This window comes from Bubalus bubalis, chromosome 4 (assembly GCF_019923935.1).
Source record: "Bubalus bubalis isolate 160015118507 breed Murrah chromosome 4, NDDB_SH_1, whole genome shotgun sequence".
Lineage (NCBI taxonomy): Eukaryota > Metazoa > Chordata > Mammalia > Artiodactyla > Bovidae > Bubalus > Bubalus bubalis.
This window is the reverse complement of record NC_059160.1, coordinates 22,548,393-22,566,536: the sequence shown is the minus strand read 5'-3', so window position 1 is coordinate 22,566,536 and position 18,144 is coordinate 22,548,393. Positions and strand designations below refer to the sequence as shown.

Here is an 18,144-nt window from a genome sequence, read left to right as displayed (position 1 = left end):
TTACCACAAGCCCCACCTGGGAAGCCCTGAGGGGTTCTACTATCAGTTAATCAAATATGAATTATTCAGTATCTTAAGTCATTTTTGGAACAGAATTTTACTTACTTGTAACAGTGTTAATTGAATATCTTATGTGCACAGCACTGTGGAGGTGAGAAATATAATACAAAACATCTGCTGTCAGATAGTTTATCCTCTAGAAGTTGAATGCCAACAGTGGATATCTCATTTAGCAGAGCATTTCCTATAAGCAGAGATGGACTGGGGAGATAGGAACTGGAGAATAGTGACGGTCAGGGTGAGGTCTAAGCGGCACAAAACTCCAATTAGTGTTAATAGGAAAAGGTTCGTCTTAGGAATTTAGGAAGAGTAGGCAGACAGTCAAGGACAGGGAAACCATGGGTTCACAGAGTCGGACACGACTGAGCGACTGAATGCCAAAAGGATAGGAGGTGTCAGGGCCACTGTTTAGAACTCTGTCCGCTGGGTTGTTAGGTTCAGAGTCCACAGCGAAGGTGTGATGTTTCCTGAGGCTGGGAGTCCATGAGACTCTTAAAAACAAGGGACAAACAAAGAAAAGGAGAACTTAAAAACAAAGAAAAGGAGAACTGCGAGGTGCTGGGAGGGCACCAGGCCAGGGTCTTAGCTGTGGGTCTGCCGGGAGAGGAGCGAGAACATCACAGACCCCCAGCAACAAGTTCAGCACTTGGTGTGACAAGCATATCGGTCATTCTGTCCCTCGTGTTCCTTAAAAGGTGGCCAAAATCTATAGAACCTCCCGGGTTACTGTCTCTTCTCCCAGAGGGCAGTTTAAAGGAATCTTCACAGCACACACATGCCCATTATCAGAAAAGACTTTTTGTCCTGATAACACGGGATTGCTAACCTGATCCCTGGCTGCTCTTCTTTGTGCTCTTTTCAAGAAATAAGCAAATAAAATGAAGGAAACCCATCTGGAATAAAGATACCCGAAGTGGCTTTTTATAGCTCTTTTTAACTTCGTAGCATAAGTCCACGAGTTCTGGGCCCCCAGGTGGTTATAATTCATGAGTATGTCTTCTTTTGTCATCTCTGAGTTTCTATATTTTGAGGTGAAAGTGAGTTATCGTTAGTGTGTTTTCTGAAGCCATACCTACTTGTCCTTCGTTTGTTTGTTCACATGAAACAGTGCATCAAGTATGGAATTAGATTAATGGAGTAAATATTATGAATCATACAGTCCCTCTAATCCGCTGCTCTTTCTCTCCCTGACCCCCGTGTTTTGTTTTCCGTCTGTCATTCTCTCTCGGTGTAGGCTTTTCAGCCCCGTGGCAAGCTGTTGGAGCGAGGGAACAGAGGTAAAGAATGATGTAATGCACTGGCCGCCCCAAAGCATCTTTTGTTGGAATGGTTATTCCAGTCATCTCTTTATGAATCAAATGTGAGGGGCTGCTTTGTGGACGGAGGCCTTTGCGAGAACACATCAACGGGAAAGAGAAAGAGACATTCACTTGGAGGGCTCTCGCCGAAAATGGGTTTAACTCTGCTCTCGCCAGTCACCACCAGCCTGACCTCATACACTTCAGTACAATGGAGTGGCTGAGCCTTTGAGCACACCACCATTACATCATCGTGGCAAATTAAAGGAAGAGGTGGGAAAAGAGGACTTATTGTTGTCATGGCCCATGAGATGATTGGAACTCAAATTGTTACTGAGAGGCTGGTGGCTCTGCTGGAAAGTGGAACGGAAAAAGTGCTGCTAATTGATAGCCGGCCATTCGTGGAATACAATACGTCCCACATTTTGGAAGCCATTAATATCAACTGCTCCAAGCTTATGAAGCGAAGGTTGCAACAGGACAAAGTGTTAATTACGGAGCTCATCCAGCACTCGGCCAAACATAAGGTACATGCTTGCTTTTTTTTTTCCTTTTGAAAATAAATGGACATATTGAATGGGGATCTATTTTAAATGAAGCCCCCTTTTTAAGGGGAGAATGTAATTTGGGGAAGTTTTGGTTGCTTTTTTTAAACTTTGGTACCTTATGATATCTCTAAATAATTCACTAATTCTAAATAGTGTCCCTGCTCAGAATTTTTCTGAACTGTACAGAAAGGTGTAACCTGTTTTAATTTGATCACGTGCTGTGTTTTCCTGTTAATGCTAAAAAATTGTTTTATTAATTCAGTCACAAATAAGTTATGTTTAATACAACATTTTTTAATACTCAATTAGTAATTATGTATAAATATAATATTACATATGTGTTATTAATAATTAATACCTGAGCAATTGAGCATGCACAGCACATTGTTTTTTGTTGTTTACAAAACATAATGAAAGGGAGTCATTGTTTTCAAGTGCCCTGGGAAAAGAAGTAGAAACTAATTATTTTAGAAGTACTTTTCATTTGTGGGAAGGTGATGATCAGAAGTTAAGGCTCTTCAAGGCAAGTTTTTCTTAGGATACCAGAATTTCACGTTGTGATAGGTAAGGCAGTTTCTTTTGTTCAGGAATAAAAATGAGTTCACGCTTTAGTTTTACTAAACAACTGGTATGTTACTACACAGAAATCACTTTGAAGTGTTTCTTCCGCTCAAGAATCATTATGTTGCATACTGTTGTGTTGTACATGCTTTTCATTCCCTTTTTATAGTGTTATGGATTTAAAACTAAGGAGTTGGGAGCACAGTTACACAGAAACAGCATCAAGCTTGCCTTATAAAAGTTGATTTTCACAAGCATTTAAACCATTTGTATGCCTGGTTTATCCAGTACATTCACCAGGTCTCATTTTTATTCAAATATTTTTTAATATATTTAAAAAGCTTTTTTTATTTGGAGGATAATTGCTTTACAATGTTGTGTTTCTGCTGAACACACCAACATGAATCAGCTATAAATATACCTATATCCCCTCCCTCTGATATTCAGTTATGAATGAAAACAGGAAGCAGTTCACTTGCCCCAGTGGCAGCGGTTTGGAGACTATGTTCCTGGCCTTCCTTCCTCACAGCCTCACATTTACGTTGTAGGTCGACCTTGACTGCAGTCAGAAGGTTGTCGTGTATGATCAGAGCTCCCAGGATGTGGCCTCTCTGGCTTCAGACTGTTTTCTCACTGTCCTCCTGGGTAAACTGGAGAAGAGCTTCAGCTCTGTGCACCTGCTCGCAGGTAAGGCTTGGGGTAGGAGTGAGAAGACTCAGGATCTCATGAATCCTGTAAGCGGGCAGGATTCCACAGCAAGCTCAAAGCTCTGCCCTTGATGGATGAAGCTTTGAAGTCATCATATTAAATGATTTATTTGTAGCTTTTGACTGATGAGACTGTTCTGCCTAACAGGAATATGGTTGTTCTTCCCCATTGGCCAGTGTATTTTTGATTTCGCTCAAATGCCTCTTCATTTGGTATTTATTAGCCAGAAAGCCACGTAGATCTGTGTGCCCGTACAGATGGCTCAAAGCCAGCTGCTTCTATCTGGGACTTTTCCTTTCACCTGCAATCTGTGAACACAGCGTAATCTGCATCTCAGCTCCCACCCCAAGGCAAGAACCCGTCCAGTGCTCAATGTGAACCTTGGTTAAACTGGGCTCTTGGCGATAAGATCGCCTGTCCTGGACATTTTGTACAACAAGATAGGAAGAGACTGTGCGTAGAATATTTCTTCTAATAATTAGGGGGAATATTTCCAAACTAACTTACATATTTTTGTGTGGTTTGTTTTCACAACTAAGTCTCAACTTGCAAATGCTAAGCAACCAGATGACTTTATAAAGTACATGGTAAAGGCTGTTTTATATCTGCCTTCAAGGAGGGTGGTGTGGGAGTTCTGTCTCATTGAATTCCAAAGCCGACTGTTCATCCTTGGCTTCCCCTCTTTGGCAGATGGTCCTAAAGCCCTTCCATTCACATGGTCTCCCTGAGCGGGGAATACAGTTTGACAGTGCGTGGTAACCTCTGCCACAAAGCCGCTGTGTGTACAGTGGGTTCTACCACGGTGATCGGCAAGCGTACCTTCAAAAATCTGACCCAAGGAAAATGAAATATTGACAGAAATGATCACTTTCACACCTTTTGTCTTTTGTTGCAAGGAGGTTCCGTTGACCTTGATCATGTTGGCAATTATGTGTTAGACGTACAGGTATTTCAGTTGTCAGAGGAATCATCAGTTATAGGTGTGTTATCACTTTTAAACTCTCTGAAGGCTTAAATAAGATTTCTGTGTCTCCAGTTCCCTCTCACCAGCTTTTGCTGCTGTTCTTAAGAACAAGCATAGTTTACCTGTCACTTTCAGGTCATCTGTTGCCACGTGTTTCCCCTGTGCTGTGGTTCTTTCCTTAAGTGAAGCCAGCGTGTCTCAGAATGTAGCTCTCAGAACTCTGCAATGGAGAATTCATACCACTATGAATAGTAGGCGCGCTCTTTTACTGGGAGTGTAATTGTGTTAAATCTGACAACTGTTACTTGTTGTTCAGTCACTAAGTCATGTCTGACTCTGCAGCCCCCATGAACTGCAGCACACCAGGCTTCTGGGTCCTTCACTATCTCCCACAGTTTGCACAAACTCATGTCCATTGAGTCAGTGATGCCATCCAACCATCTCATCCTCTGTTGCCCCTTCTCCTCCTGCCTTCAGTCTTTCCCAGCATCAGGGTTTTTTCCAGTGAGTCGGCTCTTCACATCAAGTGGCCAAATTATTGGAGCTTCAGTACTCTTGCTTGGAAAATCCCATGGATGGAGGAGCTGTTAGGCTGCAGTCCATGGGGTCGCTAAGAGTCGGACACGACTGAGCGACTTCACTTTCACTTTTCACCTTCATGCATTGGAGAAGGAAATGGCAACCCACTCCAGTGTTCTTGCCTGGAGAATCCCAGGGATGGGGGAGCCTGGTGGGCTGCCGTCTATGGGGTCACACAGAGTTGGACATGACTGAAGCGACTTAGCAGCAGCAGCAGCAGCAACTTAAGCATCAGTCCTTCCAGTGACTATTCAGGGTTGATTTCCTTTAGGATTGACTGGTTTGATCTCCTTGCTGTCCAAGGAACTCTCAAGAGTCTTCTCTAGCACCACAGTTGGAAAGCATCAGTTCTTCAGCGCTCAGCCTTCTTACTGTTATAGAGTTCCACTGACCTCAGTTGCTGAGTTTAGGACTGCAGTTCATGCTTCCTGGGGCCACTATGTGGGACTTTACCTTGGAATCATATTGTCAGTACCAAGGTTTTTCTTAAACAGGGCACACCTGGAAAGTGATTATCCCACCTGACTCTTGCTTCAGATGTTTTTCCCTGCGGGCCTCTGACCTGAAAACTTGGCTGGGCAGATGCTCCTGGAGGAATGAGCTCATGTCGAGTTTTAGTTACTCCAGTAACTTCCTCCCCTTTCTCCAGGAATATGCCCTTGTTACCTGGAAAGTTCTTATGAGCCACGTTCTTACCAGCTTTGGGAGGGGCATTCGTTGGAAAGCAGGAAGTGAAAGGACTCATTCTGATCATCTAGATCAGTCCTAGGGACCTGTGGGCCCGTGCTGGGTCAGAACCCTCAGCGTCTCCCCTTTGCACAGGAGATGTGTCCTGGGCCTAAACGGAGGCTCACTGAGGCAGCTCCAGGAACCACGCATGTGTATCCTCGTGTCACCATCCACACCCCAGAATCCGGTATTTATCCTAGCTTCAAAGGTGGCTTCAAGGACTGAATGGCCTTGTCTGGGAGTTTCTGAGCAGCCAGGTTTCTTAGGACACCTCAGAGAGGGTTCTGGATGATTAAAGGCTTCCCTAGCCATCCAAAAGCCTCTGGCCAGCTGGACATTCTCTTGGTTAGTGCATCTGTTCCTCAGAGTAGACAGAAGAATGTAGTTAGTGGAAGAGTGGTGGGGAAGGCAGGGCTGTCAGCTCTTGGCTCATTTTTTTTTTTTTGCCAAGGTCCAGATGGTCAGAGGACATCCCAGGGATATGGGGTAGAAGGACACATTGACACGTGTTTCTTAAATAATTTTGTTTGGAAGGGAAATAACTGACAAGCACACTAGTGCCCCACGGGTGCTGCGGGAAATGACAGGGTCGCTGGAGACAGTTCTCACTACAAACTGCCCCGTGATGCTTTCAGCAGTTAGATACGCTTGTCGGCTCCATGGCGATTTGATAATGGAAAGACAAAGTGGCTTCTTGTAGTAATCTCTCCATCACGTTAGAGCTTTTAGCTATTCTGAGATTGTTCAGAAGGAAAGTATCAGACCCCGTGAGATGGCTTTTTATAGTCATTATATGTGAGGGGAGGAATTGTGGCCATTCACAATTGCTCCATTCTCCTTTTTGGGGCCACCTTACCCAGAGAGTCATGACCCTGGAGAAAGGGAACAAGGGGACCTCCCCAAGGAGCTGGTAGAAGTATCTTAACAAGCTCTTTCCCTCAAGCAAGAGGAGACCCAGACTTACCTATGGGACCTAGTTACATGGACATTAACAGTGAGGGCTTCCTGATGGTGGAAGCTGTACTGGAGCTCTGGGCTTAATTTTTCCGGATAGAACAGCAGGTCTGGCCCTGGGATGGGCTAGCTTGGTAAACTTTAGCTTCTCTGCCAGGGAAAGGGGTTCTGTTAAGCCACTTTGACAGCTGATTATCAGTAAGACTTTCCAGTCCTGAAACTTTGACCTGATTCTGCAATGAACTCAGCCTGTATTGACTACATCTGTGGGCCTGCTTGGCCAGGGACCTTGACCCTGGCCTGATCAACTTTCCCTCTTTTTAAGCCCAGCCAGTATTCTCAACCAAGTGATTAATATTTGATAGACATCCGCCATATGCACATCTTTGATTATTATCTTAAAATCTTATTTAAACCTGTGTTGTCTTTTTCATTTGTTAGCCTAACTCCCCTACCGGATCCTCTTTTTCAAGCTAAGGACCTTTCCTTGTTCATCTTGTGTTCCCCACAAGGCTAAGCACTTTTTCAGTTTTCAATAAATATCTGATATATAAATTAGCTCACAGCTCACAGGTAGGTTTAGACTGTTTGTATTCCATACGACTTATTTTTTTAGTTTAGAATAAGTGATTATGTTAAACAATGATGAAACTAATCAGAAAGTGTAGCAAGAACTTGAAGTATTTTGAAATAAATGATAGGCAAGTTATCTTCGTTCAGGTAAAGCAAAAATATAGTTTCCCTGGTGGTCCAGTAGTTAAGAGTCCTCCTGCCAACACAGGAGACACAGGTTTGATCCCTTACCCAAGAAGATCCTATTTGCCACAGGGCAGCTAAACCCACACGGCACAACTCTTGAGCCTGTGCTCTAGAGTCCACGTGCTTCAGCTACCAAAGTCTGTGCACCCCGGAGCCCGTGCTCCACAATAAAAGAAGCCACAGCAACGAGCAGCCCGCACGCCGCAACTGTCTGCAATTCGAGAAAGCCCTCGTGCAGCAACAGAGACTCAGTGCAGCCAAGTAATAATTAATAAATAAGTCTTTTAAGAAATACACAGCTGTTATGGGAAAGCTATCTAATACAAAAATGTTTCCATCGTTTAAGTAGATTTCAGCATGGCTAAGTTCTAATAAAAACCCTGGTACAATTGAGCAGTGCTTAAATACTGAACTGTGGCAAGGAACTGACAGCTCTAGAAGACCTAACGCCACTCACAGGAAGAGACACGGCCTCGGATCCACATGAATTGAGGCCGGTTGAAGCAAATGTTTATATTAAGTCAGTTCATTATTTAGCCACTAGTAAGTTTCCCAATGGGCTTCCCTGGTAGCTCAGTGGTAAAGAATCCACCTGCCAATGCAGGAGACATGGGTCCAATCCCTGGGTTGGGAGGATCCCTTGGAGAAGGAATAGCAACCCACTCCAGTACTCTTGCCTGGGAAATCCATGGACAGAGCAGCCTGGCTGGCTACAGCCCATGAGGTTGCAAAAGAGTCGGACATGACTTGGTGACTAAACAACAACAAAGTCTTCCAGTAACCAAGCCAGCTTAAACCATAGCATTGTTTCACCTCTCAGAGGATTAAAGCAGTTTACTGTGAGTTGTAGCCTCATCTTAGCCAAAAAGAATGAACTTGGATCCCTTTGGAAAGTTCTCCCTCATCACTGATGGGTATAAACAGTTGCCAATATTGACTTATTGATAAACTTTTTTGGTCTTGTTAACTTCCAGAAAGCTCTCTAAAAGCTAATCTTGTTTCTTGGCCTTTAATTATTCATCATATTACTTAATTCTACTTGCCTTTGTCTATTATATTTCCAAGGGTGGCAGATTGAAAATAAATATATTAGGGAACAAAAAAAAGCCTCTGAATTTGGACATTTTTGTGTGTGCTAACATAATGGAGAATAAATGGGTTAATTTACTAGAAATAAAGATCAACCTACAGATAGAAATGCTCTTCTATTATTTCCTTCTCTTTCTTTGCTGTTGTAACTCTGGGTAAAAGCAAAAGGGACCCACAGCAGTTGGTTAATTCTCCAGCACTCATTTCTTCCCCTCCTCCTCCCAAACTTTATTTATTTTTTTTTTCTTTTGGGCCTCGATCAGAAGGACTTGCCCCCCCCCCCCCCCCAAACTTTAAACTTTGAATTTTTGTATTAGGGTATAACTGATTACAATGTTGTGGTAGTTTCAGGTGAACAGTGAAGGGACTCAGCCATACATATACATGTATCCATTCTCCCCCAATGGAGAAGGGAATGGCAACCCACTCCAGTACTCTTGCCTGGAGAATTCCATTGACAGAGGAGCCTGTACAGTCCATGGGGTCGCAAAGAGTCAGACACGACTGAGCCACACACACACACACACACACACACACACACACACACTCCCCTAAACCCCCTCCCATCTATGCTGCCCCATAACGTTGAGCAGAGGTCCATGCAGCCCTCATTTCTGTCCTGTGATGAGGCACAGCATAGTCTTGAAGCAAAAAACCCTGAAGTTGAATCACAGATCTCAGCCCTTTCATTTATAAATGAGGAATGACTCTCCCTGAGCTTCTCAGGTGGTGCTAGAAGTCAAGAATCTGCCTGCCAATGCAGGAGATGCGAGTTCGATCCCTAAGTCAGGAAGACCCCCTGGAGAAGGGAATGGCAACCCACTCCAGTATTCTTGCCTGGAGACTCCCATGGACAGAGGAGCCTGGTGGGCTACAGTCCCTTGGTTTGCAAAAAAGTCAGACACAATGGAGCGACTAACACTACTAATGACTCTCTCCAGCTCTCCCCAAGCTCAGTGTGCCCAGTCTTCTGGAATTCCTTGAGGCGGCTGGACTGAGAATCAGGGGTGCCCACTTCAGGTCAAGTCTGTGCTTTCTTTTCGTGGTAGCCCTCTCTCAGTCTCTTTGTGGACTTCAGAGTCATATTCAGAAGCAACATATAAAAATATACTGTATATAACATTTTTAAGCATTAATTTTTTTCAGTCAGGGGGAATCATCAAAAGTTTATTCTGTTCTGAGCTGAATTACAACTCTGGGTAACGATAGAAGATACTTACCATGGAGGTCAGCGTCAGGTGCGGTGCTAAGGGTTCTTAGAAACATTTCATCTCTAAACACAGCTAAGGTCTTCGATGAATGTCTGCTAAAGGCTAAGTATGTATTTCTTTGGTCCGATTCAGAGTTGCTAGTGTGGTTGGAGAAGGCAATGGCAACCCACTCCAGTACTCTGGCCTGGAAAATCCCATGGACGGTGGAGCCTGGTAGGCTGCAGTCCATGGGGTCGCTAGGAGTCAGACGTGACTGAGCGACTTCACTTTCACTTTTCACTTTCCTGCATTGGAGAAGGAAATGGCAACCCACTCCAGTGTTCTTGCCTGGAGAATCCCTGTGACGGGGAGCCTGGTGGTCTGCCGTCTATGGGGTCGCACAGAGTTGGACACGACTGAAGCGACTTAGCAGCAGTAGCAGCAGCAGTGTGGTTAGAGTTGGGAGTGAATAAAAATGTGCTTGACTCTTCATTCACTTCTAGTTTAACGGGAATCTAGACTCAGTCAGCAGTTCTGTGTACAAAATGTGCAGCTTTCTACGGACATACCACTCTGAACATGTCCGATCTTGTCTGATTTGGGAAGCTAAGCAGGGTTGGGTTATGTGCAGCTTTGGTTGCGTGGCACCGGTTGCCATCCTTCCATGTGGAAGCAGGGCAGGGACTGAGCCTCCCACTCACACATTTACTGCGTGTGCTTTTGCCACCATCTGTTGTCACATCCCACGTGGCGTTTCTTCTGTCCCCGTGTCTAGGGAGGGGAAGTCTTCAATCATTGCATTTTAGATCCTGCAGTAGCTGGTGAAACAGATTGGTGTTAATGGGTTTAAGTCAAAGTACCACAGTTAGTCAGGAATTGGCTCTTCTCATGTTTAAAAAGCCGCGGTGACCAAGAGCCACTGAAAACAGACTAAAACTCGGTGCCGTTTCGCCCTGGTATCTGCTGGCTCTGCTTCTCAGTTTGCATGCGATTATCCAGACTGGATCCTCTTTTCTCCAGTTGCTACCTGCCGCTATGGTAACAAGACAGCTGTGTCACTCCCTAAAGTGACCAGGACCTCAGACGTCTTGCCTGAGGCTGCTTCTGTTCAACAGCTGGACTGCAGACCATGCTAGAGATGGTTCTTCACCGTGACACCTTGCACAAGCACCCAGAGGCCCCGTGGGTGACCACGGTGACATCAGTCTTCCCCGACCTGATCATGTCATTTGTGTCCTATCCATTTAGCCAGCCTCTGAGTGTCAGAGGGCTTCCTTGGGTGGGCCCTGGGCTGCGCTTGGGGGACGGGGTACTGGGAAAGCACCCAGCTCACCCCTGCACCTAAGAACACAGATTTAATTTGGAGTCCCACATTCGAAGTGGACGAAACAGAGGTGCGGTTGACAGCGCGCCAGGTGGTGAAGGGCGTGACTGGGTGTCGCCTGCCGGGCTTGGGGAAGAGTTGGTGACAGTGGTGGAATTTTGATCAGACCTTGAAAGATGAGTAAGATTTGGGAGTCAGGGGACGGTCCTTGGTGGACTAACTGAAAGGAAAGGAAACGTGATTACAGATATTATGAGTGAACATTGGTTTTAGGAATAGTGAGGAGACAGAATAGACTTTTTGTGATGGGGAGGAAGGGGAATTGAGTGGAAATACAATAAGGCTGGGGTGGCCTGGGATGCCTTGGAGACTCAGTGACACCTGTTACCTCTCAGCCACCAGAGCTTTCTTCTGGCCTCTTTGCTCTGTGCTTCTGCTACCAACTCCAGCCAACACCAGCCCTCCAGACCTGCCCAGGGGCCTCCTCACTGCTCACGCACCCTGTCCACACTCTCCTCCCACACCATTACTCACGTCTCTCTTTTATATTTTTAATGTACCCTGGTTTTATCACCCCCTGCTTTAATACACATCAGCACTTTGGGGGTGAATTCCATAATCTTTCCCTGACTCTGAGGCCCTGCAGTGGCAGCTTCTGCCCGCCTTCACACCTTCGTCGCAGGCCCTTGTCCGTCCTCAGGTTGCTCTGTATGTGTATTGTAGCTCTTCGGTCTCAGGTGCCCTAGCCCTGCAGCCCTGAGGTGCCCTCCTCTGCCCTGATGTGTCCCCCTCTCCCCCATATCTGGGTCAATCTCCCACTTGACTCACGGCAGCCCTCCAACCATCCCTGGTCCCCAGATAGAGGTGCGTGTCCTCCGTCACACACACTCCTCTGGCCACGCACCGTAGTCAGCTAATTGCTCATCTAATTGTTTGGCTGAAGTTCGTCCTGCTAAAGTGTCCATTCCAGAGATGGCCCCTGTCATGTCACCAGGGTCCTGTCAACCCAGCCCCGAGTCCAGCTCCCGGCAGGCGTTCAGGGCACGTCTCTCAACCACGTGCAGATGGCAGTGGCCTCTGATGTTGTCTGGTGACAGTCGGGGACCCCTTCCTTCCCCAATGCTCCACCACGTCCTTGGGGAGGCGGCACACTTGGCCCTGGAGGAGGACAGCTGCTAGAGCAGACACAGCAAAGTGGGCGCACAGGAGGGCTGCTCAGGGTGGGTGTGGGTTAGAAGCCTGAGCTTCATGGGGGAAAGGCCATTTGGGCTCCGAGGAGCCCTTCTTTGGAGACCAGACTCCTGTTCCCTTTCCCCTTGACTCAGAGCATTGTCTCCTGATGGGGGTGAGGAGTCTCAGGAGGCCCTGCCCGCTGGTGGTCACCCTGGGCACAGACAGCAGCCACTTCGTCCTCAGCCAGGGTCAGTCTGTCATTGGTCTAGCTCGTCTCCTGAGGGCTGTTGCCCCTGGTCCCCTGAGCTCTGGAGGTCAGCCCGGGGTCTGGAGGCCTGAGCCTGTCTCTTGAGGGAAGTTCCCTAGACACGACAGAAGCACCTGAGGACTCACCGGGGATTTTGGATGAGGCAGGCAGCATTTACCAGGTTGCCCTTCTGTTTTTTTTTAACATCAGAGAAATGTTCTGCTTGCTCTCAGCTGCCTCACTCACCCTGAGGGTCCTCTGGGGCCTCAGAGGAGGAGTAGGAAGAGGTTCTGGCTCCCACCCAGGCCCACAGAGCTCTCAGCGCTGAGTGGAATCAGGAAATCCTTTTGAACACCAAGCATACACAAGATTTATGTCCATCAACAGCTATTCATTGTAACAAGAAAGGATTCGGTTAACATTTAGTTACATGCTAAGCACTGTGCTAAATGTGGAGATGATTGCAAACAAGTGTGAGACACAGTTCTTACACACAGTTCACAGCGTGTTATAGCTGGAGAGATAGGTCACCACAAACACGGAATGAGAATTCACAGTGACCAGGTCAGAGGAAAATACTGCCACGTGATGGCTGTGTATACATTCATATATGTATGTATGTGTGTGCTTCCCAGTAGTAACAAATCTGCCTGCCAAGCAGAAGAACAAGTTCAATCCTTAGGTCAGGAATTCCCTGGAGGAGGGCATGGCCACCCACTCCAATATTTTTGCCTGGAGAATCCCGTGGATAGAGGAGCCTGGTGGGCTATAGTCCATGGGATCACGAAGGAGTCGGATATGACTGAGCGCCTAAACAACAACGAACAATGTATATGTGTATTTTTGGTCACACTGCACAGCTTGCGGGGTCTTAGATCCCTGATCAGGGATGGAACCCGTGCTCCCAGAGGTGGAAGCATGGGGCTGTAACCCCCGGCTTGTCAGGATAGTCCTGTGGCTATGTATTTTATAGAAGTTCTAAGTTGGCCAGACCATATTTAGATACACTGGTCAGGGAAGATTGTTTGTTTGTCTGTTTGTTTTTTAATACAGCAGAATTTTAAGAACACAATAATAGAGTACTAGAATTGAAACTAGAGAGCAGCTCCATGGTAAGAGAGGATTGTATCATGAAACTTGTTTTGGTGGTGAGAGAATGTGGGTGATGAGAAGGTAAAATGTATATTCTATTGGTCATGGTAAGAAAACCATGGCATATGCAGCTGGAGAAGAGCTGTGATCTGTGCTTGCCTCTGGTTCATAAGGACTGAATGGCCAGTGGCTTGTGATGAGACCACACAGGTGTGTTGCGAAAACAGGAGGAAGATGAGTGGACCTGTGATGTGGTGGGCAGAGTAGGGACAGTGAAGGTGGACAGTAGAGTGGGGTCAGATGATGAAGGAGCTTGAGTGGCTAACCAGGAATTTTGGGTTGTATTCTATGGGCATTTGGGAGCACAGGTTACATCAAAACTATCTTAGGAGCTTAATTGGGCAACAGAGTGGAAGCCAGTTGGGGAAAGGACAGGCGGATCAAAGAGAAGTGTTCCTGAATTTATCCAGTGATGCAGCTCAGAGCTCATGGACAGGGGTGTGGCGGGGGAGAAGGGGAGGCAGGGACAGACAGACAGACGTCGCAAAGGCAAATCGAGTGTTGCCATGCCCGGGGGATGCTGCTGATGCTTCCGAAGGGGCCACCCGCTGGGTCCCCCGGTGACGTGAGGACAGCAGCCGGGGCTTCCTGAGGAGGCAGGATGTAGGCCCAGGAAGAACGGGGCCAACAGGTACAGGGTAGAGAGTGAAAGAGAATGAGATATTGGCTTGGAATTTATTTTTTAAATGTCAATAAGTCTTTCAAGTGCAAATGCCCAAAAGAGGGTTGAAAATGTTAGATTGGAATTTGGGACCTCAAGTTCCCAAATGCAACCTTGGAAGTCTTGACTTCCAGGTGAACTAGAGCATGGCCCATTCGGTAAGGAATCCGTCTGCAATGCAGGAGACCCGGATTCGATCCCTGGGTCAAGAAAATCCCCTGGAGAAGGAAATAGCAACCCACTCCAGTATTCTGGCCTGGAGAATCCCAGGGACAGGAGCCTGGCAGGCTATAGTCCATGGGTTCGCAGAGAGTCAGACACAGCTGAGTGACCAAACCACCACCACCAGAGCAAAGGTGTGATCTCCTGAACCACCTCAGAGGCCTACATCCTGCCTCCTCAGGAAGCCCCCGGCTGCTGTTCGCTCGGCTGTGTCCTCAAGTCACCGGAGGACCCAGCGAGTGGCCTCTTTGACCCTCTCTCCTGCTTACAGTGCTCACTGCCTTCACTCAGCCAAGGGTGGGTTCTGGCCATAGTTCCTTTTGATTGGTTGTTCTGACCATACTCTTCAGAACAATCTTTGTGTGAAGGGATTTATTAAGAGTCCTGTCTAGCTCTGTGTGTGTGTGTTTTAAGAGAAAGAGTCTCTGGGCATTGTTGCTGCTGCTGCTAAGTCACTTCTGTCATGTCCAACTCTGTGACCCCAAAGACGGCAGCCCACCAGGCTCCCCCGTCCCTGGGATTCTCCAGGCAAGAACACTGGAGTGGGTTGCCATTTCCTTCTCCAGTGCATGAAAGTGAAAAGTGGAAGTTAAGTCGCTCAGTCGTGTCCGACCCTCAGTGACCCTATGGACTGCAGCCTTCCAGGTGCCATTGCCTTCTCTGCTGGGCATCATTACTTATTACCAGTTTGAAAGCCCAGGGACTTCCCTGGTGGTCCAGTGATTAAGACTCTGTGCATCCAATACAGAGGGTGCAGGTTCAAGCCCTGGTCTGGGAACTAAGATGCCACATGCTGCTCTGCATGGCCAAAAAATAAATAATAACTTTAAAAACATCAGTAAAAGAGTTAAAAAAAAATGTCAGTCAGCATCTTCTGAGAACTCTTTTACTAAACAACACTTCAGGATTTTGCTAGTTGAATCGATCTAGATAACACAATCTTGAGGAATGTAACATTTAGAAATTATGAGTCATAAGAACTCTGATAAGTTACATTCTTTTAGTATTTAGTGATTTTTTTTATGCTAGTATTTTGAAAAATTTTAATTCGTTTATTGTGTTGGGTAACGATGTTAATCCAAAACTTCGCTGGAATGTCCCATCCCTGCCGTGCCAGGTGATTGGTGGCTTTGTATAGAGGGAGCTTGTTGGAAGTGTCATTTATGAGGCAGGTTTCATGAGATGGAGGCTTCTTCTCAGGCTTCCTGGAGGGAGGGTCTTCACAGAAATGCATGTCTGCCCCTTCCTCTTGAGGGAGTGGAGGGGTGGAATAAGAGTTTAAAATGAATCCCAAATGCTCCACGTCATTTGGGATTTTTTTTTTCTCTTCTGTGCTGCTCAGCAGACAGGTAACTAGGTAGGACATAGTTGCTGCTGATGCTGCTAAGAAAAGTGTGCTGGGCTCTCTGCCCTCCTGTGTGGCTGGGCTTCCCTACACCAACCTTTGTACACTGGAAAACACTGGAAAAGTACAGTTACTTTTGTTTTTTTTCGCCCACGCAGCTTAGTTCCCTGACCAGGGATCAAACCCATGCCCTCTCCAATGGAAGCCCGGAGTCCTAACTACTGGACCACCAGGGTATTCCCAGTTACATATTTTTGCTTGCTTTCTTTGCAGGTGTATAATTACATTGTGTTTCTTCTTCTTTTCCGGAGAAGGCAGTGGCACCCCACTCCAGTACTCTTGCCTGGAAAATCCCATGGACGGAGGAGCCTGGTGGGCTGCAGTCCATGGGGTCGCTAGGAGTCGGACACGACTGAGCGACTTAACTTTCACTTTTCACTTTCATTCATGCATTGGAGAAGGAAATGGCAACCCACTCCAGTGTTCTTGCCTGGAGAATCCCAGGGACGGGGGAGCCTGGTGGGCTGCCATCTCTGGGGTCACAGAGTCGGACACGACTGGAAGCGACTTAGCAGCAGCAGCAGTTTCAACTCTCCATATATACCGTCTGCAGACCCCAGGAGAATTGTGACCATGCTTGAATATTTTTAAATGGTTAGAGAATAAAGTTGGCTGAATCAGACACTTCAGACTAAAAGTGCAAAGTAATTATTCTTAAGAGCAGTTAACATGCTGGGTCGGCCAAAAACGTCATTTGGGTTTTTCCATGACAGTGTACAGAAAAGCCCGAACAAACGTTTTGGCCAACCCAGTACTTCCAAGATACACATCTCAACATTTCATTGTTTGATATTAGGGTTGTCTCCTTTGTGCAGTAGCAAAGCCCAGATTTTACTTTCAGTATGGAAAGAGCTGTTCTATACAGATACAGGAATACTCCATTTCAGTCCTTCACATACATTCTAGAATAAGTAGATGAATGGGTCATATTTATGTCACAGAAAAGGGGACTTTGTTTTACAGAAGGATTGAACTACATGAAAACTATATTGAAAAACTATGAGACTATGTAAACTGAAAATGATTTAATGAGTGGAAGTTAAATTTGCATGTGACTTTTTAGAAGAATGTGTTTCATGAAGTGGAGTTTTGTGTAAACAGATTTCTGTACATAGCCATGGACTCTATCCCCAATGTGGGAAGGGGTTGCCTTGAATCCCGCTTCACAGTTGGGCAGCTGTCAGAGGGTTAAGAATCAGCCTGCAGTGCAGGAGCTACAGGAGATACAGGTTCAATCCCTGGGTCAGGAAGATCCCTTGTAGGAGGACATGGCAACCCACTCCAGTATTCTTGCCTGGAGAAGCCCACGGACATAGGAGCCTGGTGGGCAATAGTCCATGGGGTCTCAAGGAGTCGGACACAACTGGAGTGACTTAGTGCACACACAGCTGACAAAGCTCTTAGACCTGCTGCCTGTTTGAACTGAAGCATAAGTGAGCAGCCTTCTATTTCTTCCTGCAGTGAAATGTCTTCAGAATCATGGAGTTGATGTTTATCTCTGGTTTGACTTCAAGGATAGGGGTACATTTTTAGAACTTGAATCTGAAAATTAACATCACTCATCTGTAGTACAGTGCTACTTTTGTTGATTATGGAAATATACTTTTAAGAAACACCACTGTGGTTTATAACTGCCAGAGTCAGAAGGAAGAGAAAGATGACCAGTTAGAATTGTTTAGTGGTGTTTCTTTATGTATATTTTCTTTTACTTGGCAGTTTTTCTCCCTATGAAAATGGGATGGTGGTTAACATTGGCTCTTACAGAAAATTATATTTATGGTTGGAATTATGAAGGAGGTGTTCTTAAGAAGCGTTTTCTTGGCTGAGCGAGAAGAAAGCAACATACAAATCACGAATGCCTTTAAGCTGTACCAAATGTTTTCTCTTTCCAAAGTAATATGTATGTTTTTATTTATAAACATGCATTCTCTTGGTGAATTAGTGGACATCAGATAGAAAATGGATTTTTAACATTGCAATCTGTTTGGCTGTCTATCCAGAGCTGTAGAGGCCAGTGATGTCTGTATGTCTGCTGGTCTCCCTATTGCCATTACAGGCCAGGGTGTCTGCATATGTGCCTTCCTTCCTCTTAAAAACAAGCATTCCTAGCACAAGAGGCCCTAGTGGGTGCAACGTTCCGAGATTCAGGTCTGTCTTAGGGAAGAACATATGGGTTGTCTGACTCTGTTTTCTCCATTCCTAGACAAATCCAAAGATGGGAGAAATTTGGCCAGGTTGGACGGTTGAGTCAAATCCTTGACAACTTTAAAAATTATTTTAAAACTGTTTTCAAGAGCGTGACAGCTTTCCAGTGCTGCTCTTACAGTAAACAAAGGAATCCTGAGCCAACACCGTGCCTTCTTGTCGTAATAGACTAACTTGGGATCCAGGGACCACAGAGCCAGGAGCGAGGGCTGAGATGTCTCTCTATTCTGTGTCTGTCATCCCCTTGTCACAGAAGGTTTGCATAGATGAATTGTACTGTTCTCCTTGTGTGGATCTAGTTAACAGAGGAAGAGGG

General features: G+C 46.0%; 1 protein-coding gene across 4 annotated transcripts in view; it reads left to right on the top strand.

Annotated features, from left to right (window-relative positions):
* Positions 1-18,144, top strand: part of DUSP16 (dual specificity phosphatase 16) — a 93,319-nt gene that overhangs the window by 38,166 nt on the left and 37,009 nt on the right. For all 4 annotated transcript variants that reach the window (XM_025283281.3, XM_044941165.2, XM_044941163.2 and 1 more), the window contains exons 3-4: positions 1,295-1,885; positions 3,016-3,154. In XM_025283281.3, the coding sequence (XP_025139066.2) occupies positions 1,658-1,885; positions 3,016-3,154 (367 nt within the window). In that variant the 5' untranslated portion in view covers positions 1,295-1,657. The remainder of the gene's footprint in view (positions 1-1,294; positions 1,886-3,015; positions 3,155-18,144) is intronic.